Source organism: Peromyscus californicus, unplaced genomic scaffold (assembly GCF_007827085.1).
Source record: "Peromyscus californicus insignis strain IS unplaced genomic scaffold, ASM782708v3 Scaffold_9__1_contigs__length_137607984, whole genome shotgun sequence".
In the NCBI taxonomy this organism is placed as follows: domain Eukaryota; kingdom Metazoa; phylum Chordata; class Mammalia; order Rodentia; family Cricetidae; genus Peromyscus; species Peromyscus californicus.
This window is the reverse complement of record NW_026294617.1, coordinates 107,813,344-107,840,415: the sequence shown is the minus strand read 5'-3', so window position 1 is coordinate 107,840,415 and position 27,072 is coordinate 107,813,344. Positions and strand designations below refer to the sequence as shown.

Genomic DNA, 27,072 nt, shown 5'->3' with positions numbered 1-27,072 from the left:
CTGTTATCTCAGCAGCTAGATAAAGGAATTTTTTTCTTCCTTTTAAAGACACATTAAATTTCCTTTAATAGATGGTTCAGGGCAGAATTATTTAATTTTAAGAGAAAAATCAGAGCAGATTTGATAGTCTCACTTATTTTAGTACTGTTACTCTTGTATGCTTTGAAAGGCTTTTAGTGTGATTAGTTGCTCATGATCACTCCAAGAAAGTAGCAGTCACATATGTACAACTTGACACACTTCATATTCCAATGTATTCAAAGCAAAACCTGGCATATCTAGCTATAGGATCGCAGGTTTGTGTCTACTTCTTCTGAGAGTGCTCAGTCCCTTTAGGGCCATGGCTCCATCTTCCCCATCTCGTGGTGGGATGGGGTGGGGATACTTATTGGTCTCTTCTCTCTCAGACTTCAGAAACTACTGCTGATATAGACAGGACATGAAGATCCTTCTCTTTATTTCTTTTCTTTTTTTCCTTCCTCTCTCCTTCTTTCCCTCCCTCCCTCCCTCCCTCCCTCCCTCCCTCCCTCCTTTCCTTCCTTTCTTCCTTCCTGTCTTTCGAGATAGGGTATCACTGTATAGTCCCATCTGTCCTGGACTCACTTTGTAAACCAGGCTGTGCTTAAACTCAGAGATCCACCTACCTCTGCCTCCTGAGAGCTGGGATTAAAGGCGTGTGTCACCACCTTCTTAAGCTTTTTAAGCTTACTTATCTCCCGACCTTATCCTAGGAGTTCTGAAAGTGTTTTGGCAAACCCTAGCTCTCTCAGACTGTGGAAGAGGGCTCAAAAGTTGGATGGCTTCACAATATGCAAAGACATTGCTTGCTCTTGCCCTTCAGCATCTGAGCGTGAATGACTCATGATGTGGCTTCAGAGTCTGTATGGAGTCTAATGTTTAAGACACAGCCACTCATGGAGCTTGGAAGTTACATCAAAGAACAACAGCAACTCGATCTGATTAAGTTGTTAAAATAACCTTTCCTTGTCCAATTACCTATCTGAGATGTGTAAAATTCTTCACCCTGAACAACAAATTGAGAAACAGAATATAGAAGAGTAGATGAGAATCCAGCTGCAGTCTTTTAAGCCAGACATTAAAGAGATTTTAGGGGGAAAAAACCTTTACATACTAATGTTATCTTTCTTACATTTTTTCTGGTCTTATTTGTCAAAATTCAGTTTTATTTCATAGGACACTCAATTTAACTAACATTGAGCAAAATGTATCCAGTTTAATTTTGAGTAAGAGATGTTTTGGGTTGAAGTCAGTTTTCTCAACTCATCTGCTAGTACCTATCCACCCGCCAAAAGCAACCAACCCAAATATCTCACTGTAACAGCAACTTATATGGGAAGTCTTCTGGATAAAAGTTAAAGAGCAAACAGACTACGGAGCCACATTAACCACAACAGTCCTGTCTACCAACCATGAAAGCAGCGACAACTGCCCTTCTGTATTATAAAAACAAAGCAAAGCCGGGAAACTTCTAGGAATGAGGCTTTTCTGAAATCTAATGACTGCTGAAGATTTCATGAAGTCTTAGGATTCCATAATAGAATCTTAACTGACTTTCTAAACACAGCAGGGGAATATTTCAGACAGTCCCACTCTTCCTGATGAGTGGTCACTGGGACACCATTCATAAAAGTGAGAAGAACCAACAAATACTAAGCAGGAGATGTTAGTCCAATGAAGAGAGGAAGGAAGAAAGAAAGAGGCAGTTTCATTTTCACGGAAATGGCTTGCCAGATGTTTCCAGATAGACTTCCAGAGCATTCCATCTGTTAGGCAAAATGGTAGCCAGAAAGTCCTAACTGATTAGTTCTTGCTCGCAGAAAAATATCTGGTTTTTCATTTATTACTATTTGTTTTATTTTTATAAGCTAGTGTCAATTAAGAAGTAAAATATATCATTTTCTTAACCTGTCTAAAAACACTCTTTAGACCAAGTCATGTTTCTGTGATATTTTTTGTTCCTGAGCGGATCTGATTTTCATTGTCCCCCAAAATAGAACAACAGTGTTTGAAAAATATGTGCTGATTAGCCTGGGTGCTAAAAACATGCCCCAAAATGTTGATTAATGTGTCTTGACACAGAATGCATTAGCCAGTCTTGCTTAGAGGCTAATTAGAATTCAAGTCAGCATGATACCTGCTTTTGAGAATTACAGCAATAACATTTGTTATACTAAGAACCATGAGGCAGCCAGTTTGGGTAATTTGGACTTATTTCTAAAATTATTGAGGAGACAAAAAAAAAAAAAGAAAAGAAAAGAAAAAATGAGAAGTAGAGTTTGCCTCTAAAATACTTATTACTCATAAGGATAAAATCTGAGTAGACACTAAAACATCTTAATTGCTCTGTTGAAAATGAACTAAATAGTGAATTTATTTAAAACCCAGAAAACCTATCTTTTGCATTTTTCTTTGTCTTAACAGAATTGCACCATGAAGGACATGCAGTGTAATTGTTGGAGGTTTCATTATAATTGCTAAAAATCTTTGATTTCTGTTGCACGAGTTTCCTAATTAGACTCAAGTTACCTATGTCTTCAGGCATAGTCTGTGCAAGCAGGAAGTAGTTACAAGCAATAATAACACAGTGTGACCTGTCTACCAAGGGCATCGTATTTTCTTTCCTCTATGAATTAATTTTACATCCCTACATTTATCTCTGCCAGTTTTGAGATATGCCAATGTTTCTGAGGACTGAACTTCATTCATCTTCATCAGATTCTAAAGATACATTTGTTACTCACAGAGCACCAGGCCAGCACTTAATCCTGAGAGTGCCAAGCGAATGTCTCTGCTTCCTGTGAAAACTGCCTTCAGGTCCAGGGGGTTTCATACAATGTGGGGTAGTTTGTTACCACCTTAGACCCTTCTGCCTCCTTAAGTTCTTGATCTGAATGTCAAATTTTCACTAATGTGGAAGCCAGAGTAAAACCATTAAGCTTCAAGGAAAGGTAAACCATTAAAATATAGTTGCTATTTAAATAGCTATTTATGATTTGATGTAGTATCTGCTGTAATATATCTCTCCTGCCTACTTAAAACTTGACTTCTTAATTTGGTAAAATTAGCTACTTCTGTGAAAAATATCTTGAGTTAGGCAATAATGACTAGAAAGTTCAGAACAGTAGCAGGATACAAAATCAAGAAAGTTGCTGACTTTTTTTGCAATTTATCTATAAATGCCAAACACCTAGAAGGAAATTAGGGAAACAATATCATTTCCAAGAGCTTCAAAATATCTTGGAATAAGTCTAATCAAGGAAAATTAAGACTCATATAATGAAAACTTTAAGACACTGAAAAAGAAACAGAAGAAGATACCAGAAGATGGAAAGACCTTCCATGCTCATGGATTGGTAGGATTAATATCATCCAAATGGCCATCTTACCAAAAGCAATCTACAGATTCAATGAAATGTACATCAAAATTCCAATGCAATTCTTTACAGATACTGAAAAAAAATCTTAAATTTCATATGGAAACATAAAAGAACCAAGATAGAAGAAAATAATTCTGAACAATTAAAATTTTCTGCTGTGGTATCACCATAGCAGATTTCAAGTTTTACTATAGAGTTACAGTAATAAAAACATCATGGTATTGGATCAAAACAAACATATTGATTAATGGAATAGAACTGAGGACCCACATATCAACTCAGGTTCCTACAGTAACCTGCTTTTTGTTTTGATAAAGAGATCAATAATATACATTGTAAAAGAGACAGCATCTTCATCAAATGGGCAAATACTGCCACTCAAACTGGATAAGCTACATGAAGGAGACTCACTTCTTATTTCTCAGTCTCATAAAACTAAACTCCAAATAGATCAAGAACTCCAGGATAAGGTGTGATACCCTGCATCTGATAGAGCAGAAAGTAGGAAATACATGTTAACTTATAGGCGCAGGAAAGGGATTTCTGAACAGGATCCTGATGGTGCAGGCATTAAGACCAACAACCAACATGGGACCGCATGAGACTAAAAAAACAACCGTCCAGCAAGGGATACCACTATTTGGATGAGGCAGCCTACAGAATGAAGAAAAATCCTGACCACTATCCATCTATCAGACGGTTAGTATCCAGAACATACAAAGAACTAAAACCAAACCAAACCCCTAAACATCCAGAAAACAATCAACCCAACTAAAAAATGGGGCATGGAACTATACAGAATTCTCAAAAGAAGGAATATAAATGGCTGAGACTTAGATTTAAAACTGTTCAACATCCTTAGCTATGTTATGAAATACACATTAAAACTACTTTGAGATTTTATCTTACCCTAGTCAGAATGGCCAAGATAATAAGAAAATAAAGAATAAATACTGGCATGGATAGAGGGAATGGGAAACACTTATTCACTGCTGCTGGGAATGCAAACTGGTGCAGCCACTGTGGAAATCAGTGTGCAGATTGCTCAAAAAGCTGGAAGTGAATTTACTGCATGATCCAACTATACCACTCTTAGGCATTTTTCCAAAGGACTCTATATTCCACTAGGGAGATAATTGCTCATCCATGTTCACTGCTGCTCCATTCACAATAACCAGGAATTGGAAACAGAAAAGATGTCCATCAACAGGTGATGGATAACAAAAATGTGGTACATCTACACAGTGGAAAATTAACCAGTCATTAAGAAAAACAAAATTATGAAATTCTCAGGTAAATGGATGGAGCTGGAAACAATAATTCTGGGTGAAGTAACCCAGGCTTGGAAAAACAAACATTGTTATAGGATGTGTCAAGTTGCCCTTTTGCTTTTTCTGTGAACAGTCAGGAAGAAGAATGTTCACATGACTTCTCTTATCCTTAAGTAATTGTGCACTCTTGCCTTTTGCTCCTGGAACACACTTAGGAAGTAGGGCAATCTTATTGCTTTTAAAGGTTTTATTCCTTCATGCCTTTAAAGGGGGATCCATCATTTTTATCTATGTAAAGCACAGCTAGATATATTTTCTACAGGTTAAAATTATTTACATGAGGAAAGACTATATTGAACTGGTGTGTAAGTAATGTTTTCAATATTCTGAACTATCCCAAGAGAAACAGCAACAACAGCCATTTGCTATGTGCTGGGTGAGGTTTCAAGAGCTATGAATACATTCATTCATTTCATTCTCGCAACAGAACTCTGTGCTATGGTCACTGCTGGTTCTCAAGAGAAAACTACAGAGAGATTACAAAATCTTACCCTGAGTCACAGGACTAGTAAAGATATGATTTGGTTTGTTCTAGGGTGGTTGATCAATTTATGAGGGAAATGGAACCATGAGAATGGGTCAACAATATATTTATATTTTTCAAAATAAGGGTCTAGACTAAGATTTTCAAAAATAACCTAGAATCTTACATTTTTATCTGATATCAGAAAAGGTAGGCACAATGATTATTATCCATTAAGACACTTGAGGGACAAAAAGGACTCTGACATTTTTGAAAGCTTGTTCATAAAACTAACTTTCTAAGCTCAAATCTTATTCCAGAAGATCAATTTCTGCATGGTACATTGTACATAATTTAATTTTCCCAGCTGAACATCTTGACACTATATGAACCATGAATGCATGAAATAGGAATTCCAAATGCCTTCCACATGGCGAGAGGACTTTCAAATGCTGCAGGAAGCTTAAGAACAGCTTGAGATGAAGTCATGCCGGGGCTCAGTGACTTCCCTGATGTATGCCTACGGTATTAGCACTTTTCTCAGAGTGGGACCCTCAGGTGATAGATAGATGAGTCTGCTGTCTGTATTTAGACACTTGGTTCATTTCCTGAGGGCCGTGGAAGGCATGTGGGTGCTCATTAAGTTTCCAACCATTCCCCAAGAGCAACAGGTGGTGGACCAAAGCTTGCCTGGTATGCAATGACTGGTTTCCTCAGTGTCTTAGACACAACGGAGAGCATGTGCACACCCTCTGTGGGAGTGGCAGATAAGGAAGACATGGGTGGCAACAGGAAATATTTCCAAAGCATAAACACACATACCTAAGATCATGACTGATGTTTTCGTTACCACATGTCCTACAGCCACATGTAAGGGTTTCAATTTTTAAATCCTGGTGAATAACTTAAACTATGAAGTGAGAATTAACTGTCCTGGAGTTTGCCACCTGAGCAAAAATGAGGCAAATTAAATTAATAAGGAGCATCTCAAGTTAATGTTTTTTTTGTTTTTTGTTTTTTTTTTTTTGGTTTTTTGAGACAGGGTTTCTCTGTGTAGCTTTGCGCCTTTCCTGGAACTCGCTTTGGAGACCAGGCTGGCCTCGAACTCACAGAGATCCGCCTGGCTCTGCCTCCCGAGTGCTGGGATTAAAGGCGTGCGCCACCACCGCCCGGCTTAAGTTAATGTTGTGATATCACAACATTATACAATTTTAAGTCTATATTTATGAATATACAATGAATACTAACTACCTTAATGTGTTCCTAAATTGTCTTCTCCCCAGATTATTTGCTGATATTTAGCACTTATATTGTAAGGAACGCTTATCTTTCATCTGAATTAGAGTGAGAAGACAAATCTTAGTAAACAGAAAATAGAGCTAATGATGTATCTCCCACACTGGACGGTGACCCACGTGTGGTACTGACATGACCTAGAGAATCATCGCTAGTGAATTATGAAGAGTTTTGTCACCTGACCATTTCTCAGTTCAGTCACTAGTCAGGACAGGAGGGCAGTATCAGAGCCATGCCACCTCCACAAAGTATTTCCAGTACTTCTCAGGCTGGGGGAACGTAAGCACTTACTAGAGGTGGCAACTTACAATGAACCCTCCCACCTGAGAATTCATGACCTTCTGAACAGGTCATGCGTGACTGAAAAGGTCATGGGGAAAGGCCAACGGTCAGTGTAGACATATAACCGTGTGATAAGGACCACAAATACAGTAGCTATTGAAAGCATCTATGTCTATGTGTGTGTGTTTATCTGTATTGTACTTTGGAAAAATAATGCTTTCATTCTTATTCTTTTGACCAAGAGAGTGTCTGAAGACCAGCAGAAGGGACAAGTGGATTTCAGAGCACCAAGGCTCTCCTGAGCTGAGCCTGCACCCTGACAAGCCAGAGTTCTTGCTGTAGGGACTTCCCTGTCGCTCCAATGTCCTTTGTCTCAAATGTCTTCTTTATGATTTGTAATGACACCAGGTTATAATTAACACCCAGCAACATGTCCTTAAATCATTTAAAAATTTATGACCTTGTCATTTATAAAAAGTTGTCATTTTTTTATGCATGGAAGTTACTAAAGAACTGCCATAAATTAACCTATAATATGAACTTTCACATCGAGGTAGGATGTCATTCTTGCTAAACTGCAAATGATAGGTAAGTGACTTTGACTCTTCAGCAGACATTTTTCAGGGTGCACTGTCTACCAAAGAGTCAAAGCATATAGTAAAAGCAATCTGAACTTTTTATAGTCATCTAGAAACAGCCAACAAAATACTAGAACCAGGATTTCTGAGTGCCAATCTAGAAGACATTTTTTTTTTTACTGTGTATTGATCACCTATCTAATGTTATAAACAACATAGGACTTTTAATCCTTGTAAAATCATACTGACTTCAATTAACGCATTTTGAAATGGCACACAGAAGTGAAGTATGAACATTCATTTTAGAATGGAAGATGTACTTGCATTGTTACCTTGTCACTTCTGGGATCTAGATGAAGTTTATTCTAAAGGAAGAACTAGAGCTAAGAAAATAGAACATAAGGTCTTGTCGCTGCCATGGGAAAAGTCTCAAAATTTTTTCAAAAATTTGTGGCTTAAGAATCTGACTTCCCATGGGAGACCTTGATTTGGGGGATATGGGGATGTGGGGTGGCTTGGGAGGGAGGGCTGGGGGATGGGAGGAGGGAGGAGGTGGGATCTGTGGGTGGTATGTAGAGTAGAAAATTTCTTAATAAAGAAAAATGGAAAAAAAGAATCTTTAAATCTTAAAACAATGTTTTAATCCTAAACCTTAAGCAATTATTTGAAAAGACGCATACAGAGTTTATGTGGGAGGTACATGTGTTGGTTGAAAACATTTTAACAAGGTGGTTTCTGTTTTTCTGAGAGTGACTGGAAGAGATGGCTTCATGGCATCTTAGCGGGGTTGTTATAACGGTGAAGCAGATACATGGTTGCCCAAGCGTCTGTTTTACTGGTGCGTGAAGGTGAATTCTGGTCAAAATTTGATGGGACCCTAGGTTAAGTTAAAAGTTAAAGGCAAAGAGAGATTCTTTCTAGACTTTAGGACCTTGCATGATTTCACCTGAAATGTCATTTGCTTTTATCCAAGGGGCACGATAAAGCCTGCAGTGAAATATACAGTCTGGATGGTAATGGGCAACCTTAAACACCTGAGAGCAATTTCAATTAAAAAAACAAAAACAAAAACAACCAAACTAATCAATTGAGACACCTTTAGCATAGTTAAGGACCAGTATTCATGGTTTTCTCCATTTCCTCCCATTTGGGTGACTCATCTCTACAGTTCTGTGAAGTTGGTCAGTGGAGTATTTACCTTGATCCCCGGGAGTCCAGGCAGTCCAGGCAGCCCTGGCTCACCCTACGTAGGAAAATCACAATGCATTATAGAGCGACATTTACTCAGTCACAGCATCAGAAACAACATGGCAAATGTCTCAGGGGCAGAGTTTCTGCAAACAGAAATATATACAAAAGACTTTGGAGGGGGAATGAGTCTGAGGAGATTACTCAGCTCAGTCAACTCTCCATTCCGGGACTGGCTGACCACTTGGCAGATTTCTTAGACACTTCCCTTTTCCTGCAGTTCCCTGCCCCCTGGCATCTCTATCAGATGGTGTGAGAGGGGAGTACAGGAGGAAAGGCTGCATTTATGACTCCTTTGGCCAAGGATTTGTTGGAGCTGCTTGCCTCAATAACGTGTCCTTTCCCAAGGCTCTCCCTGCTTAGATAATCAAGAGACTGTTGTATGAACAGATGGCCCCAGGAAAATACACACGGTAAGCATGATGCTCACTTAAAAGCATAGTAAGATTTCCTTTTCATTCCTGAAGGATGAGAAGACAAATAAATAGTTAAGAATATACTTAGGTCCAGCCTGTATTCCTAACAATTGGTGGGTTAGGGTGACCCTGCTTAGCAGTGTTGGGCTAATGGTACCATGCAGCTGTTCCTGAACACAGGTCAGAGATTAAGTACGCCTTGAGTAGGCACACTGGAGACAGGCTAAACCTTCTCATTTTCACAGAATTGTCTATGTTATTTTAAGCACAAGAGGTTACATTGCTTAGAAATTCTCTTGAAGTCCACTACAAAAGAATAAAGGAATCAGGAAAAAATACATTTGCCATGAAGTGTTGCCTATTATCTGTGGAAGTATCATGGAGGGAAAAACAATCAGAGTTTTGTAATGGTCAGTCAGGGAGAGGACAACCATTTCCACAGAGGGAGAGGTGCCAGGAGGGTGGGGGGAGAGGCATGTTTTGTAGCCTACATGTTTCTATGATCTTTAATTTTTATTTTATTATCACTATGCATGTGTGCACGCCTACCACAGATCACATGTGAAGGTTGTGGGTTTGGTTCTCTCCTTCCACGTTTGTGTGGGTTCTGGGGATCCAGTTCAGGTTATACATCTTGTGGAGCAAAGCGCTTTGAGTGTTGAGCCATTTTGCTGGCCCTTGAATAATCCTTAACTCAAGGAAAACCTACTTACAACTGGATCTTCCACCCCCCACCATCTGCCCTTTCAGATGACAAAGAGCTAGAATTTCTTCTGGTATTATAATATTAAGCCTTTAGACATTTTATTAAGCTGAGTGATTAGACAAAGTAGGGAGGCAATGGCTCCCTGGCTACTTGTTAAAGGTACTTCAGGAATGCAAAAGAAAAGACATTCTGTGCAGAAGTGTGCATTATAAATACTACTACAATGAAATTAAATTACAGAAGGAAGGAATTCTAACTTGCTTATTATTTGACCCTAAGACCAGGTGTCTAGGTATATTAAACTTCACGGAGCTACAACACCATACATTGCTTTTCTTTTTTGTTTTCTCTTTTACCTTTTATTTACTAACATTAAGAGGATCCACTAGAAAGGGCTTTCATACTTATTTTACTGAAAGCAATCTTTCACTTAAGAGTAGTATGAAGCTTTGAAAACAGGAACGGCATAAGAGTACCCAACCAATAACACTTGGGATTGTTTTTTAAATAAGTCTCCCCAACTCATAATGGTATCACATCTGAAGCATGTGTAGAAATAAATAGGTTATAATATTATTTTCCAATAAGAATTCTCACCACCCCATTCTCTACCAACTTAAAAGAACCACATAGCTACTTTAATGAAATAATTGATATGCACATATATGCATGATTAGCACATACAATGTTTTCTATGAGAAAAATGAGTAAAAACATTACAGGATAACATATAAGATAATGAAATATTAAGCTTGAGTAGCCTTTCTCTACATCATGTGTGTATATGTGCATACATGTAGTTGGTTGTAAATGTATATTTTAGTCAAATACTTCAGATATTCATATTCTATAGTGTTAAATGTTTGTGACTCTTACCTTTCCAAGTTTGTATTTACTTCCTGCTCTTAGCAACATAATGAGAGATGGTAATAGCATTAATATTACCCTTATGGAACACTTCATGTTTTTAGGAAGAAATTTCTTTCTGCAGAATTCTTTATCTTTATGTCATGGAAAGCTTACCTTCCAACTAAGAGTAAGGTTTTTAGTTAACTTGGCTATTCATGTCTATGCCATGGCTCAGGAGCCTCTTGGGAGCACAGTTGATGTGTTAGGTATGAGTCATAATTAAGAGTCAGCTTGTTATTTTATCCAAAGAGTCCTTGTTCAAGAGTTTCAACTGTACACAGCTACATTATATTTCTGATTTTATTATTTTCCTTTTTTACTCTCCATTCTTCAATCTGAGAGAGTCTTATACCTGGGACCCTGTTAGGGTGTCCTGGATGTCCACAGAGCTCATTAGCAAGGGTCCCTTCTGATAGAGAATCAAATAATTTACTCCCTCATGTTAGACTGTAAACTTTTAAGAGCTGGGGAAAGGTTAGGAAGGCAAGAACTATGTGGTGAAACACAATTCACACTTTACAAGTCTATAGTGTCTCTACAAGTAACCCTACTGCTGAAGCTACAAGAGAAAAAATACAAGCTACAACGTCACTCTAGATGAACACTGTGCATGATCCCAGATGGAAGGCTCATCACTAGGCTTGTGCTAAGTATTTTGTTCTTTTCTGGGAATACCCCTAAATTTGGGAACACAGCTCTTGAATGGTGCCCAAAATACCATGGATGATATGCAGGACTGACTGTATACCTGGGTCAGTTTGCCATTTTTTGACTCTAAACAGCAAACATGGAAATACTGTTTTCAATATTAAGGGAATTATTATCAAAATCGGATGTTTGACCAAGGAAGTCATACAATTGTAGGAAGGCGTGATTGTGTCAGATGGTAGAATCTGAACTAAATATTGATAAAAAGGCTGCTGTTCATTTCAGGTCATATATCAGCCTAGATGAAAGCTCCTTTCAATGTCATTTAAATCTATTTTTTTTTTATAAAATGCAAAGAAAACCCAGTGTTTCTGCCTGCAAGCTGTAAATGTCCAGAATGAATCTAAGTTATTTTATAAATAATTATAATAATGCAATATTATGCCAAGCAATTGAAGGTCACTTTGGTTCTTGTTCTGTGGAAACAGTGGCGCCTACACAAGATTACTGAGATTTGTCTTGGCTTGTGTTTTAGAGATGTTTTGCAGGTGCACATCCCTCTTTTGCCTGTTTATTTACTTATTCGTGTGTGTGTGTGTGTGTGTGTGTGTGTGTGTGTAACTTGCAGGATTCATTTTCCGTCTACCACGTGGGTTCTGGGATCAAACTCAAGTCGTCAGTGTTGGCAGCAAACACCTTGACCCGCTGGCCTTCTCACCAGCACCCTCCCTTCCTCTGACTCAGACTCTTGTTACCTAAGGCAGGTGGGTTTCGAATGCCAGGTCTTCCGGCTGCAGCTTTCTGAGTGCTGGGTTAGAGTCACATTCCACCAAGTCTGGTCTTTCTTTGAGAAAATCACAAATTTAGAGGGCAATTTAAGAAAAATCTTTAATTTTTTAAAGACTAAGGGACCCAAAAATCACATCTGTGAAGACCAGTTTCTTTTTCAAAATAGAGCATGGATCGCTGTTATTAGTAATTCCACATTTCTTTTTAAAAGGTCAGAGAGGCTGCCTGCTATGATGCCCATGAAAAAGCCTGAGAAGGGGAACCAAAAAATTAGTAGGTTCAGATATTCACCTTGTCAGTGCCCATGCTATAAGAGAAAAAAAAAATCACATATGCTGACAAGTTTGATTTTCTCAAAGAAAAAGTCAGTATGAGGGGAAAGGCTGGACATGTTTGTGGAAAGCTGTCACCACTGAAAGGAGCCACAGAAAGAACACTGTGGCACTTGAGGTTCCTTTCTAAAAGGTATTTGAAGTATTTCACCCAAACACATTGAAGAGTAATCTAGATGACTGGCCGTATACATCTGCTACCAGCAAAGAGCTGCGAGCGATGTTGCTCTAGATTAACTGGGAAGAGGAGGAAGAGGGGGTTACTACAACTCATTTATTTAAAATATTTTGTGTGGAGTCTTGAGTTAAACTTGGGACCCGAAGACCAAGAGATGGATCAGAACAGGAAGGGTTAAAGAGCTGTGCTGGGCTCTTGTCTCACCTGGAGCTGAGCTGATGAATCAATACTCTGAGACTCTCAGTTTCCAGAGAAAAATATTTGCCATTAAATTAGAGAAACGTTAACATGAAAACTTTCTCAGAAGTTACTTCCATCCCAAGCTCTCTCGATGACGTCAAGCGATGACGTCAAGAACAATGACAATACAGCAAACTCTCAACATTGGGTTCCAATCCACTGCAATAGGATTTACTATCTTTCTCACTCTGCTAATGAGGTATGTTCTATGTCCTAATTCATATTCTGCCTATAACATCAGCTACCACTGGGCAAAGGAAAGACTATGGTTTTAAGGAATTTGTCCTATGGAATTCACATTTTCTTGTTAACTGCAATTTGTTATGTGAGGTTTGGCTAGACTGGGCATTGAGACCCAGGTGCTCAGCTGAGAAAATGACAACATTTGTTTCCTGCCTTAGACTCAGATGAAAAACGAGTACAAACATTCAGTGAAGAAGTACAAATGGTAAATTTAATGTACCCACAGATCAGTTAGTGAAAGTGGTATGGCTAGAGTCGCTAATTAAAATTTAGTTCTTTAAACGAATTCAGTTTCCATAAGGCAACATTCACAACACAGGTTAGAGTCACATACAAGTTAGCAGGCAAATGAATGGAGGTAGAGGTATATTTTAAAAGAACTGTCCATCATTCTCCATTGAGATTGTTTAGTATATACTTATGTCTTCCCACGAAACACAGAAAATACAGATTACCTTTAAGCATGCAAGGCAACTAGCTGGCATTCCAATTCGACTGAGATTTGTTAGTTTCAAATGTATATGTATACATATATACAGAGTTTGTTTTCATACTTCGCTATCCTCAGCATCAGGACCTTTTAAAATGGAAAGCAACCAGTAACATTATGCAAAGCATGGAAGCTATACCACGGTGCAATCAATGTTTCCATATTAGATGCCAATGACGTGAAATACTGATCACGGAGAGGTGCAAAGAACATACCTAAGACAGAGAGATATTACCTTTTGTCCTGGACGACCAGATTCTCCAGGTTCTCCCTGGCCAAAGAAAAGCAAAGATAACAAGGGCAGTCTTAGAAGAAATTTTGAAAAACACTAGAGCTTTGAGCAGTTTTGCAGTAATGATTCAACTGCCTACTTGATTACATACATTTTTGTGGATGTCATTTTCTTACTCTCTACTCCACTACACATATGGAAACTGCTGTGAATGTACCTAGAACTCACATATAGATATATTTCTTGGAAACCAAAGAAACATGGAAGAGAACGTAAGCCCTCCTACTCAGACTGCCTGGGATTTCCCTGTTGTGTTTGGAAGCTGTTGCCAGAGAATTGGACCAGAGCTGTAACCATCAATGCTGCTAAAGTGAAGAGACAAGAGAGGCCCATAAAGTCAAAGCCATGATTCCCATGGCATAATGTGCAAGGCTATAGTTACCTTAATTCCTGCAGCAGACGATCCAGGGTCACCCTAAAATGAAACCCAGGAGAGATTATGCCACAAGTATTGAGAAAACAATGCAAGTCCCCAGGCAGCCATTACCCACATGGATGCCCAGAGGGACTCTACATATGCCCAATGAGCCTACCCATGCCCCACAGCACTTTGTACATCAATAGACCCAGCCACTATACGACAACAGCATGTAAGAGAAACCATGCCCTGCCTGAAATCATGGATTTACTCTGAATACAAAACATGAAAAGACTATATTTCTTGAACTAAGAATATACAAACATGAAGCCATTCCCTTAATAAGATGCTAAATATATATTCTGAAGCAATGAATTGTAACTGAGGGATTTGAATCTTCTGGTTTCCTTAGCTTCTGGGATTTATTAATGTCACTGGCTATTTACAGGGAGTTCCTGCCCTTCTTGGTCTTTGGAAGGTCAAGGTTCAACAGATGAAGTCAAAGGTTAGTGATGTTGCATTGCAAAAGTCATGCTGCAGACCAGTTTGTCACCATCATGAAGCATGAGCATGCCTTTTCCTGTGTTACCCTCACTGTACCATAACTCAACCACCGGCAGGTCACAGGATGATGAATGACATGTGGGTAATGGGAATACACGGAGGGGCTAAAAAAGTCTTCAGATAGAATCCGACTTTTAACTTTTTTTTTTTTGGTTTTTCGAGACAGGGTTTCTCTGTGTAGCTTTGCGCCTCTCCTGGAACTCACTTGGTAGCCCAGACTGGCCTCGAACTCACAGAGATCCGCCTGGCTCTGCCTCCCGAGTGCTGGGATTAAAGGCGTGCACCACCACTGCCCGGCCTACTTTTAACTTTTTAAAGAGATCAAGAGATAGTTTATTCTGGAGCCATTTTGAGTGACCATGGTCCAGGAGTACAGATTTAGGGTGCCCAAAATTTCATGTTTCAAAATGGAAGCAGTTTCCTGAAGCTTTATAGTTTTACAGAGCAAAGAAAGTCATATGTCAAGATAAGTTTAAAATATATTGGTGGGTACATCAGAGAGGTGGTTCCAGCCAGATGGGGGAAGCTTTTCTAAAGGCCTCGGGTTCTATCTGATGACATCCTTAGCTCTGGGGTTGGTGGAAGGCAGTGGTCTGCTAAGTTAACAGGTTACAAAAGGTTTTTTTTTATCTGCAATTCCCAGGATGTTAGTTCTGACATAGAGGTGGGGAAGAGATGGCTTTTCAGGGGGAGTCTGGCTTTTTCAAAGACAGTGTTTATCCAGATTTCATGGAGGATGACTCCACTCCTAAAAACACACTATCCTAAGGATAGGACCAGTACAGACAGGAACATGGAGAAGAGGTAAGACTGTCACTCATTTGTAAACGAGGCAGCAAAAGGCCTAGATTCTCAATCTCGCTCTAGTCTCTCCATCCTAGGAACACGCAAAGACATAGAAAAGGAGGGGGGACATTTGAGACTGTCAAGAAAACTGAAGGGGGAGGCCAGAGTTGAGACTCGCTAAGCGCTGTCATCTGTACAAATACTCAAGCATTTCCAGGGGTCTGTTCCCTTGTTCTAAAGTCCAGAAGCTGCTCGTCAATCTCTTTTAGAGACACACACACAGACAGAGGCCTCAGGTCCCTGTGCATTGACTGGCACATGGCTCCTTTCCTCATTTCCACTCACATCTTCCCACGGATGGCGCTTCTCTTGCTTTAGGTCTTGGTTTACATGGCTTTGCCTCAAGGAACCGTTCACCAATTCACCTCCCCCCGGGGCCCCCCCCAGGAGCACACCTACTGTAGCTTCATGCTTTGCTTGTGTCGGGCACTGCTTGTGTTGTGATTGCTGTGGGCATGGCCTGCACATTCACCTGTCCTGTCGGCAGACAGCCAGCTGCAGGAGAACTGACTCTGCCTGCATCCCGATCACAGGATATGCTTAACACACACGTGGTGAATGAGTGACTGACTGTCTATAAGACCATGTTTTAGTCAGGTCAGCAGTCAAGGATCAAAATGAAGAGAGACCTTTAGGAAGGGGGACACCCGAGCTTAGGAAAGAGAAGGAAATAGTCAATTTAGTTTGTTGGGGAAAGAAGTGCACACGTGACTTTGACATCTGTAATTGCCATTACCCAAGGAAAAATTAAAGTGTGGCTAAACAAAGCAGCGAACTCTTGGATGAATGATCCTTCCCTTCCCAACCATTCCCATTCAAATGAGTTCCAAATGAGGGGTGAAATAAATGCGGTGAAGAAAATAATATTTGTTTCTGTTTCTACTAAACTAAGTCTGGGAGCCCTCAACATTAATGAACCAGTTTGCAATGTTTTGGATAACACGACCTTTGTAGTACTAAAGACAACTTGACTTTGTGACGACGCTCCTTCTGCCTTGTTTCCCATGCAGGGAAGGCATTGCCACTTCCACACAGTGATGAGGAAGCTGAAGGAGCTCCAGTGAAGTGAACTTCGAGCTTCCCCAACTGTACCTCCACGTTTGCTCTTCTTATCCGACTGAGAAAAGGACTGCTGGACTGTATCGTTTTGACAATGGGTCCTAAAGGCTAGAGAAAACGTGTACATTAAAGGTGGTTCTTGTACTAACCACTTGTAGTGAATACAAGAGTGTTTGGCTAACCTCCTACATGAGAAGACAGACTGGATTTTGTCCTCAGAGAAAGTAGATGGGAAGGAAAGCCCAACAGTGAAAGGATGCTTTACTTGTGGAAATCAGGGAGGCTTCATTTGATGGACAACTCATAGTCATATCTGTATTCTCTTTTTAAAAGATGCAGAACTGTGAAATCTCCAGGAATTTCTATAACTTTTAAGAGCAAGGCCACTGCTGGATAGGACAATGTTCCAAGTAGCTGAAATGGAGCAGGGGATGTTTATAACCCTGTCCCCAAAGTACAAGTGAACACAGGATTAAAGCAGGAAACAGCCTCCCAGCTGGGGCTGGTGTACATGCCTAGCTTCAATAGTCAGTGGGCTAAGCCACAGATGGAGAAGTTCTGTGAGGTAAATAAACTTGACTTTGCTGTTTTGTTTTGTTTTTAAGACAGTGTAGACCAGGCTGGCCTTGAACTCACAGAGATCCATTTGCCTCTGCCTCCCAAGTGCTGGGATTAAAGGCGCGCGTCACCACATCTGGCAACTTGACTGTTTTTCACTTTCAGTTAAGAACTGGTTTTATATGTGGTTGTTTGCAAACACAGTACTCAGCAAGTAATAAAATATGTTAATAAAGACAGAATAAGCAAATGCAGGCTATAGAAACTTCGTGCCATTCAATGAAAATATGAAGTTGTTTAAGATTAAAGAAAAAAAGGTTTTCCAAACAGTATTTACTATCTTATAACAATGTCCTGGAACCTGGATTAGCACCAGGACTAGAAGAGATTGGCACTATGCAGTTTTTGGTTTGACTTTGGGGACAAAGGATGGAAGATTATAGCTTAAAAGTGATGCGCTTGGTGTCAAATGGACAAGGGTGGAGCTGTGGTGGCTGGTTAGAACGACCTGGGAAAGGAGTTTCAATGAAGATTGTTTAGATTAGGTAGGCTAGTTCATGGGCTAGGCCTTGGACTAGTGCAAGCATGCCCACACTAATTCATTGCTCTCTGCTCTTGACCACACAGGGAATGTGACCAGCTGCTTCACGCCTTGACCTCCCTACAATGATGGACTACTAACTTCAAATTTTGAAAAAAAGAAACCCCGTCTTTCTTACTTTTGTAAGAGGATTTTATTGCATGATCTAGAAATGAAACTAGACAGTATCCTATGGGTTTGGGTTTGTTTGTTCCTTTTCTAGTGAGCTCAGTGTCCCGTTAATTAAGAAATGACAGTGAAGAACAGTATGTATTAGGAACAGAATTATAGGGTGTTGTTCAAGTATACAGGGATGACCTGAGAAGTTTAAGAGACTAAAGAGCTTCCCTAGGAAATGACTTGTGAATCCAAGGTTCAAAGGATTGAAGATTGAACAAAGCTAGAAAATGGAGATGAGGAACTGGGAGGGGGAAGAGAGAGCAGGCATCTAAACAAAGAATACCATGGGCAGGATTAGAGAGGACCAGGTGCTGACTGCCCTAGAGTGTCCTTGGACACAGCCCTCCAGGTGTGGTTTAAGACAGATTGGTTGGTAAGGGCAAATAGGTCCCATATCTGTGAAAGACAAGATACTTGAGCTCCAGATGTTAAATCAGAAGGCAATGCATGGATAGGGACAGAGGCCATGGGAGCAAAGGAAGGTAAGGGACAGGCAACTCGTGCCAATAAGTGGAGCTGGAGCTCTTGACTCGGCAGAGAACACCACACAGGCTACGGCAGTGTGGTCCGACCATTCAGTGAGCTGTACAGGCATCCACTTGCAGTGGATAAGAAATCGATTCCAACACTGTTTGGTGGAATTAACACTCCAAAGACTAGAATACAAAGCTTCCACAGTAACTTCACACGTGATTGAAATCAGTCTTTGGCAGGTTAGTCTTAAGCTGAGTGTACTGTTTTGCTGGCCACAGAGAAGCCCTGGCCCAGTCAGTGGTTTTATAGCTTCCAGCATTTCCAGATGACCAGCCTGGAAAGCCTCAGATTGCTTTACCATCCGAATGCACTGAGTTGGATCAAAAGGAAAAAAAAAAATCCATTAAAGTGAATCAGTCAATGACGTAATTTACTACATCAATAGCAGAAAAAAGGCTTAAATTTTTTTTTTTTATTTTACCCCTCGAAGTTGGAAAATGATGAATGGGTTTCGCATACTGAAGACAAAGGCCACAAGAAGAGTGTTTCCGACATGCTGGAAACAAATTATAAGACAGGAGCAGGAAATGTTTAAAAAACACATCAAAAATGATATTCCAATCACTACATTCTTGGGATGAATGCTGTGGGTCAGATTACATATTATACACGTTACAGATCGCTATTTACAATCCCCTGCTTAGACCCATTGAAAGTTTATAGAAACGATTTCCGCTTTAACTGAGGCATTTCTTGTACTTAATTTCAGCTGAGCAATAAAACTTTTTGATAAAAAAAAGAAAAGAAAAGAGAAACAACCATGTCGTTGATTTCAATTTCCACATGGTAGGAAAAGTTAGTATTTATTGAGAGTTTATGATGTGTGAGTCCGTATGGTAACTGATTTGCATTATGTATAAAGCAAAAACGACATTCCTTTGAGACACTTGGGTCCTTTCAAGGAAAAACATTGTTTTACTGTTACAAAATTAAATTTCAAAACCTGTGTGAGTAAAGAAACCATTACTGGCCTATGTTCCAAAAAACGGAGTTAAAAAAAATATTCACTCTCTAAGACATAAAACGCTCTATTAAAATTCACATAGGTGCAGTTTAAATTTGATATATTGTGTTGTTTGAAGAAGCTGCCTTCTGTGTACAGTATTTCCTTTGTTTTAAGCAAAGGTTGGCTACTGTAGTTAAGTCTTGCTGGATACTTCCAAGACTGGGCCAAGCATGGCCTTATTTATTTATTTATTTATTTATTTATTTATTTATTGAGACAGGGTTTCTCTGTATAGCTTTGGAGCCTGTCTGTCCTGGATCTCATTCTGTAGATCAGGCTGAGTTCAAACTCACAGAGATCCGCCTGGCCCTTCTGAGTGCTGGGATTAAAGATGTGCGCTACCACCTCCCAGCCTACTTTTATACTTTTAAATGGTTAAAAAATAATCAAAACAACAATAATATTACAAAATACACACAAATTACATAATCTCCAAGTCACCAGGACCAGAAACAAAATCCCTTTTGAACACGGCCCCACTCGTTTCTTTTGCATGCTGTCTGTGGCTGCTACAATCCCAGAGCCACGGAGTTGTGCTGGACACGATGTGGCCCACAAAGCCTAAAATACTAATCTATAGAACAAGCTGGCTTATCTCTGCTTTTAGACAAAAAGATGAAAGCTAAATAGACCATCATCCTCTGGGTTCACATAGCCAGGGGTTCAAATCCTGATCTGAGAGCAGGCAGGAGCATGCATTAAATACTTGCATGTCGTACTTGAGGGCAGCTCGGTATTTACATTTGGAAGATAAAGAGATGCAGCTACTGCAGGGGTTCTGAAATAGGGATGGAAGGGTAGGTCACAGCACATGGATTTGCCTGCCAGCTCCACAGCGAAGAATTATTCAGTTCACACTGTCAACGGTGCTGAGGCCCAGACACCCTGGTCCTCAAGACACCGAGAATCTACCCTAAATTCAAACTGTTTCTCAAATACAAACAGTTGCTACTTAGTGACATTAATTTGTTCCTACCTCCATGCCATATTTGTATTAATATTTATGAGATGGAGAAAGATAAGCTTCTATTTATTTTATGAGTATGTTTTTATGACTAACCATTATCCATCTGTAGAGTCATAATTTTCAAAATGGAACAGTCTCTCTCTCAACTGTGAGCCTAAGTGGATAATCCTCCCATTCATCAGTTCCTGTACTTGGTTTGCACTGAAATCCATCCGCTCTGATTCTCTATTCAGCCTCTCAAAGAGTTTTCTTTCCAAATCTGAGCACATCACATGGATGAAGGAAAACATCCTTTTGATGTTCCAGTGCCATGGTGTCAGGGATGTAAAATACAAACCCAAGCAAACGCCGTAATGACGGACTGGTGGGACGAGAGAGAGGAACGGAGACAGAGCAGGGAGGCCTGTGCTGTAAATGCTCATCAGCGTTCCAAAGACCACGGAGGGGGAAGGCAGAATGCAAGGGCCACGGTACCCAGTGATCCTGACGTGAACACTGCAATCGAGTGCTAGTAACTTAAGACTAAACTTTTCAATTTCGTCCTCACTCACCAACATACTTCCTTCTAAATCTAGGGCAGGCCAAATCACTCAGGAACGCCCCTTTCAGGCCTCTGTGAAGACACACTGCCACATGAGTAAGTGTGGTTATTGCCTGAGAGACCTATTGTTGGAAATTTACTTATTTTCTAATTTTTGGCAGGCCATTTTGCTTTCAGAATATTTAAATCTGTGGCTAGGATGTGGAAGAATCACTTTTTAGAAGTCGGATACCGAACTGTTTGTCTAACTTGAGAGGTTTCTCTGGGCTGTCTCCCAAATCCCCCAGCTTCAGACCCATTCAATGATATTCGTGCTCATGCACACCGCCTTCCGTATTTCACAAGACCGTACCTTTTCACCTGAGTCACCTTTGGGACCATTTTCTCCAGCATCTCCCTGAGAAGAGGACAAAGTGATACACTTATATCAACTGGTGACTTGAAGCAAAGAGCATCCTCTCTTGCATTCTCCTTTGGACACACTCTTGTTACAACCCACTGTAAATGTTCACAGAGCCCACGAGCTTGACCAGCCGACTGTCGCCAATACGATTACTTTTATTACATGAACACGGCTGAGCACCTTCAAACAGCGCAGGGTTAACACAAAGCGGTGACGTCTCTGCTAGACTTCTCATGGCTGATGTGGACACCAGCTTCCCTCCTGCACTCTCGTTTCCTCTGGCTAAAGTTCCCCACAGCAGGGCTCTCCTGTCACTTCCCACAGCATGCCATGGCACTTCTGTTTGCTACTTCTGGGCCCTCCTCATGCTGTGCAAGACTGCTCTTTTCCCCCTACAAGCTGTATAAATTCTACCTGTCTTCAAACCAATCAAAGGCTCCAGGGCTTCCAAGTGAATGCCGTGGCCTCCAAGGCCTATGGACTGAGTATTTATCTACTTGAGGCTGCATAGGCAGCATTCAAAAAAAAGGAATTTTTATATTTTTATTAGATATTGTCTCTCCCAAATCACAGTAAACTGAGTCAGGGGAATGTGTGCTTTTTTGGTTACTTCCCTACTCGTCCAGTGACATCTCCTTCCTACCCACAAGCCAGAGGAAAGGGGAAAGGTTTCGTTTTATCTCTGCGCTTTGCTCCGCTAAACTCTGAATGCTTTCATTTAAGCCTTAGAGCATGCTAGAGAGGAAATGTCATGGATTTCAGATTCAGTAGAATGGAGTCCAGCACTGGCACTTAGCAGGCAAAGCAATGCTCTTTGCACTGAGTTTTTCCTGGGTCACGTGAGGATAAGGATACCCTATGCAGCTGTAAGAACTAAGTTCTGCACCGTACACAGCATTTCAAACCATGCCAGCACACTCTGAAAAATAGTCTTTGCTGTCGGAGATCCCAGTGCCTGGGTGTTTGTGGCATTCCTGTGCTGGGCTGCCCTTCTCTCTAGCTTCAGAGGAGGTCACTTTTCTATCATTTCAACACTTCCACAGAATTTAAGAGAGAGACCATCAGTTGCAGTTTCTCAAGAACGAGAAGACAGAAGAGAGAGACTCACTTTCCCTTCCAAAGTTCCTTTTACCATTTCAAATAAGCATGAACTGAACCTGCCCGGGCTGTGTACAGTGGGCCACGAGGGCAGCACCCCATCTGATGAACTGGAGATGGGCACTGGCATCGCTACCCCTCTCTCCCCAATTTCTACATGAACCAGTTATTTGATGACTAATTAATTTCAAGTTAATTACCCTAAACTGACTGCTTTAGAGTACACACTCTAAGGCAGTGTTGAGAGATGGCTTACTCATGTGCTTTTTAGAAATCTGCTTGAAAACCCCCTTAGAACACCAATCTCCTCATTGGGAAATGGGGCTCAGAGTAGTTGTGAAGTAAAGAGATTGACTGTCCCTTCATGAATGGCCTTTTAACCCCTATTTTGCTCTTCTTCCAATTTAACGTTGCCTTCTTTCTGCTTTACAAGGTGGGAAAATACAGTTAATTTGAGGACTATTTTCCTGATCTTTTGATGAACTTCTTTTGCAAGTAGGGTTATGATATTTGTCAGAAAGACTATCACAACGTATCATAGTATCTAGCACTCCACTCAGAGACACACCCAAACACCACTGCAGTTAGCAGAGGGAACCTGGGGTACAAACAGAGCCATTCACAGTAGGAGTTTGAAAACCAGTAAGACAGGCCTGCAAGGAATACCACAGGCATCTAACAGGGATTAACACGCAACCCCGACTCTGTCTGTTGCCTTTTCTGGTTTTGATGGGGATTCTTTGTGGGGTCACTTTTAGCCAGTCACTGCAGGTAAACATCTGGATGCCTTTGACCCTTGACCCAGAGTCCCCAGCAGCAGCAGAGACAGCTGTGGATGCTTAGGAAGGCACCGGCATGGCATTGGCAAGTGTGCAGAATGGGTTTTTACAGGGCTAGGGGTCCCCGAAAGCCACTGTGAGCCTGGCAGGCAGCGTTTGCTCGCCTGTCCTTCCTCCCAAGCCCCCATTCAAAAACTAGATGGAAGATAAAACCATATTTTCTCTTTCCCTATTTGACAGTCTGAAAGATGGGCCAATTAATCTTCCCCAATCTCCACTTCTAACTACCTGTCCATCCATCTGTACGTCTATCCACCATCCATCCTCTCACGCATCTAGTTCAGTTGGAGTGTAGCTCTGGAGAAGGGAGGTGACAAACAATGCAGAACTATTCTTACCTTTTCTCCTTCTTTTCCAGGCTCCCCCTGAGCACCGAAACAGAGATGGAGAGATATTAGTGAAGAGCTAATAGAGCAGTAGCAAACAAAGAGGGTACTGAAGACATACTGAATGCACTAGGTGAATTATAAAGCACATTGTCTATTTTGGCCTTAGTTTCTACATGAAAACAAGTTGCAAAAATATCCAGAGGAATTGGGTATAGATACCAATACCAACTTTAATCTTAAGTCCTTATTTCTATAAGGATAATGACATGTGCAGTAGATAAGGTCACCCAGGAGTGGACTGGGACATTAAGGGGGAACACAGTGTGGCAAATGCAAAATCAATAAGGTAGGTTAGCATGTCCTTCCATAAAGCTGTCTTAAAGCATGTCCTGATGCATGAGTTATTTCAGGGCTGACCCTGGTACAGCTCTGCAATCCTGGACATGATCATAAACCCTCAATGCAGCACTCTGACTCCTCAACAAGATCATCAGTTCTGTAACCAAGATACCAGAATGGAGCAGCCTTAGTGATGGAGGTTCCTACTAGACATGATGACCAAGAAAACACAGGGATTAAAATAGGAAACTGCTCTCTGAAGAGAATTGCATTTTCCCCTTTCTCTAGGAAAGGGCAGGGGACGGATAGATGTTTTAAAGTACATACATCTTACGATGAAATTTCCTGATGGGGAGTTTGAGTAAGAGTTGCCATGAGCCGGGCGGTGGTGGCGCACGCCTTTAATCCCAGCACTCGGGAGGCAGAGCCAGGCGGATCTCTGTGAGTTCGAGGCCAGCCTGGACTACCAAGTGAGTTCCAGGAAAGGCGCAAAGCTACACAGAGAAACCCTGTCTCGAAAAACCAAAAAAAAAAAAAAAAAAAAAAGAGTTGCCATGAGACCAGACTGCTTAAAATGTTTTAAGGAGATTATTGTGGAGAAAAAGAAAACCAAAGTAAAAGAACCCAAGCTAGAAGTCAGTTTGGAGACAAAGTTCTTCTCATTCTCTGGAAATCAACCTGACCCCCTGGCTTTCTGCTTTTCTGGTGACCTTCACCACTCAACATGTGTCCTGACGGCTGCATTGCCACCCGACACAGGAACAGTACTGTGAGCGCTCATCAAGAATCAACTCCCACCATTGGGCTTCTTAGTAAAGTGCAAGGAAGGGGAGAAGACAGGAGAGGGCTAGATTCCCAGAAGGAGTATTTTCTTTCTTCTTCAGGACAAAAAAGGGGCAGGTCCATGCATTTTAGGTCTGTCCCCAGTACCTAAATAGCAGCGTGACATGTAAAATCAGTTGACAGACATCTGTGGGTTCAGACTCACACCAGCACAGCTGATGGGATTAGACATGAGTTTTGTACTTCAAGGGGTGTTCACTCATCAAAGGGTTTGGGATTTGTCTGCCTGCTTGGTTTAAACTGAACTGTCACCAATCTTTTTTGATTTAACGGATTCATTTGTTCTTCAAGAAACCAAGAAAACAGGCAATCCAAAAAAAATCCTCATTACATTTTTTCCCTATTTAGTAATTCAAACTATATCCATTTTTAAATTCTAAACACACCACATCTTTATTCTGTTCTTTGTCTGACTAACTGGCCATGTTGTATAGAAGCTGAAGTGGCCAAATCTTGAGAAAAAGCCGTCATGGCTCTGGGGACATCATCTGTAGTGGGGCTTGCTAATATGTACAGTTGAGGTAGTATGAACATGACCTATGTTTTCACAACTTATTAAGGGGTAAAATGACAGTGGTCATTTTGAGAGCTTTCTTATGCTATTTGATTATCCCACAAGAAATATTTTTTTTTTAAATTATATTATAGGTGTTTTCCTTGCATGTATGTCTGTGTACTGTGTGAACCTAGTATCCTTGGAGGCCAGAAGAGGGCATCGGATCCTCTGGGACTGGAGTTACTTACAGAGGGTCATGAGCTGTGGGTACCAAGATTTGAACCCTCGCACCAGGTGCTCTTAACTACTTAGCCATCTCCCCAGCCCCACAAGAAATATTTTAGACAGTCATATCCTATTTCTTTTCTGCATGTCTAATGTTAACGACAATTGTAAGCATAATGTAGTCATTAGTTACAAAGTTCTATGACTGAGCATTATACCACTGACAAAAACGTCTACCCAGCTACAACCAGAGAATAGCTTAACAAACTGTGACAGCTTAAAACTGTGTGGAAACCATGCAGTGGACGACTGTGCTTGGCTTTATCTGTACCAACCTTTGGTCCCGGGAGTCCACTTTGCCCTGCTGCTCCAGGTGATCCAGGCTCACCCTCAAAATAGAAAGTATACATTATTAAGCAAAACCAACCAACCTAGAACACTGTGGAGATAATGAGAGGTGTTGCTGCCCATCCTAGAATGTGCTAGAAAAACAGAGTAAGTAATTACTAGAATAATTAGCTCCAGTGCGGTTCAAAGTTTTACATGCTTGAGAACAAAGTACTCAACTGGATTGATTTTCTTTGTGTAGTCTTTTCACCACTAAGAAAGCTGAAGTGAGTTATCAGTAGGGCTAATAGCTAATATGGTTCTGGGTACCATCCAATTAGTATCTGTTGAAAGGATAAAGGTCACTTGGCAATGATAAACTCTCTTGGTGGAGAACTTTAAAGTGATCTATCAGCTCAGTTAAATAAAGACTAAATCATTTAGATTTTTTCTTATTAAACTTAAAGTAACATTTACAGACGTCTATTTTGAAAATACATATCCTTGAACACCTAATCTGCTAAAACACATTTGATAAAAGACCAAAAGTTAAAAAAGGCTTTGTAAAAATGCTTTACAGTGGTGTTGTGAAATATTTAAAACAACCAGTCTTAGTCCTCGTGGTCATACTGAATGATCAGCTTTAATGAGAAAGGTAATGGCTGCTGGGTTAGAGAACACTTCCATTTCAGGAGGATGGTGGTACATACCATCCTTTCTGACCAGTGAGTATTTTCCAAAATGGGAAACGATAATGAAACAGAAATAATAACAAAAAAGTCCAAGCCCTGCAAAGTGCCCAGAAACAAAAGACACCATGTCCCCTTATGATTTTCCCATGTGGCTCATACTTCTGTCCATCATAATTTAATTTCCATCTATGAAACATTCCCAGTGTCCTTCACCATGTGATTGACCTCTAGACAGCTTTCTTCTTTCCACAGAGAAAAGTAAGGCTGCTTCTTTGTTGATTTCTTAAAGATGATGTTTATTTTAAGAGCAGTTTGGGGTTCACTACAAATTTAATTCATTTTGGAAACTGTTTCCCAAGTAACCTGGGGCCATTTTTTATTTTTTCAGATTCAAAATCATGTACATTAATAAGAAATATTTCTTTTTCACGTTTTATCTATTTATGTCA

At 40.5% G+C, this 27,072-nt stretch overlaps 1 protein-coding gene across 1 annotated transcript in view; it reads right to left on the bottom strand.

Moving 5' to 3' along the window:
- The window catches only part of Col25a1 (collagen type XXV alpha 1 chain), a 410,812-nt gene that overhangs the window by 55,547 nt on the left and 328,193 nt on the right, over positions 1 to 27,072 (bottom strand). Inside the window, exons 13-18 of the mRNA XM_052730008.1 lie at positions 25,940 to 25,993; positions 23,711 to 23,737; positions 21,385 to 21,429; positions 14,222 to 14,254; positions 13,783 to 13,818; positions 8,547 to 8,591 (exon numbers count right to left, since the gene is read on the bottom strand). Of these exons, the coding sequence (XP_052585968.1) occupies positions 8,547 to 8,591; positions 13,783 to 13,818; positions 14,222 to 14,254; positions 21,385 to 21,429; positions 23,711 to 23,737; positions 25,940 to 25,993 (240 nt within the window). The remainder of the gene's footprint in view (positions 1 to 8,546; positions 8,592 to 13,782; positions 13,819 to 14,221; positions 14,255 to 21,384; positions 21,430 to 23,710; positions 23,738 to 25,939; positions 25,994 to 27,072) is intronic.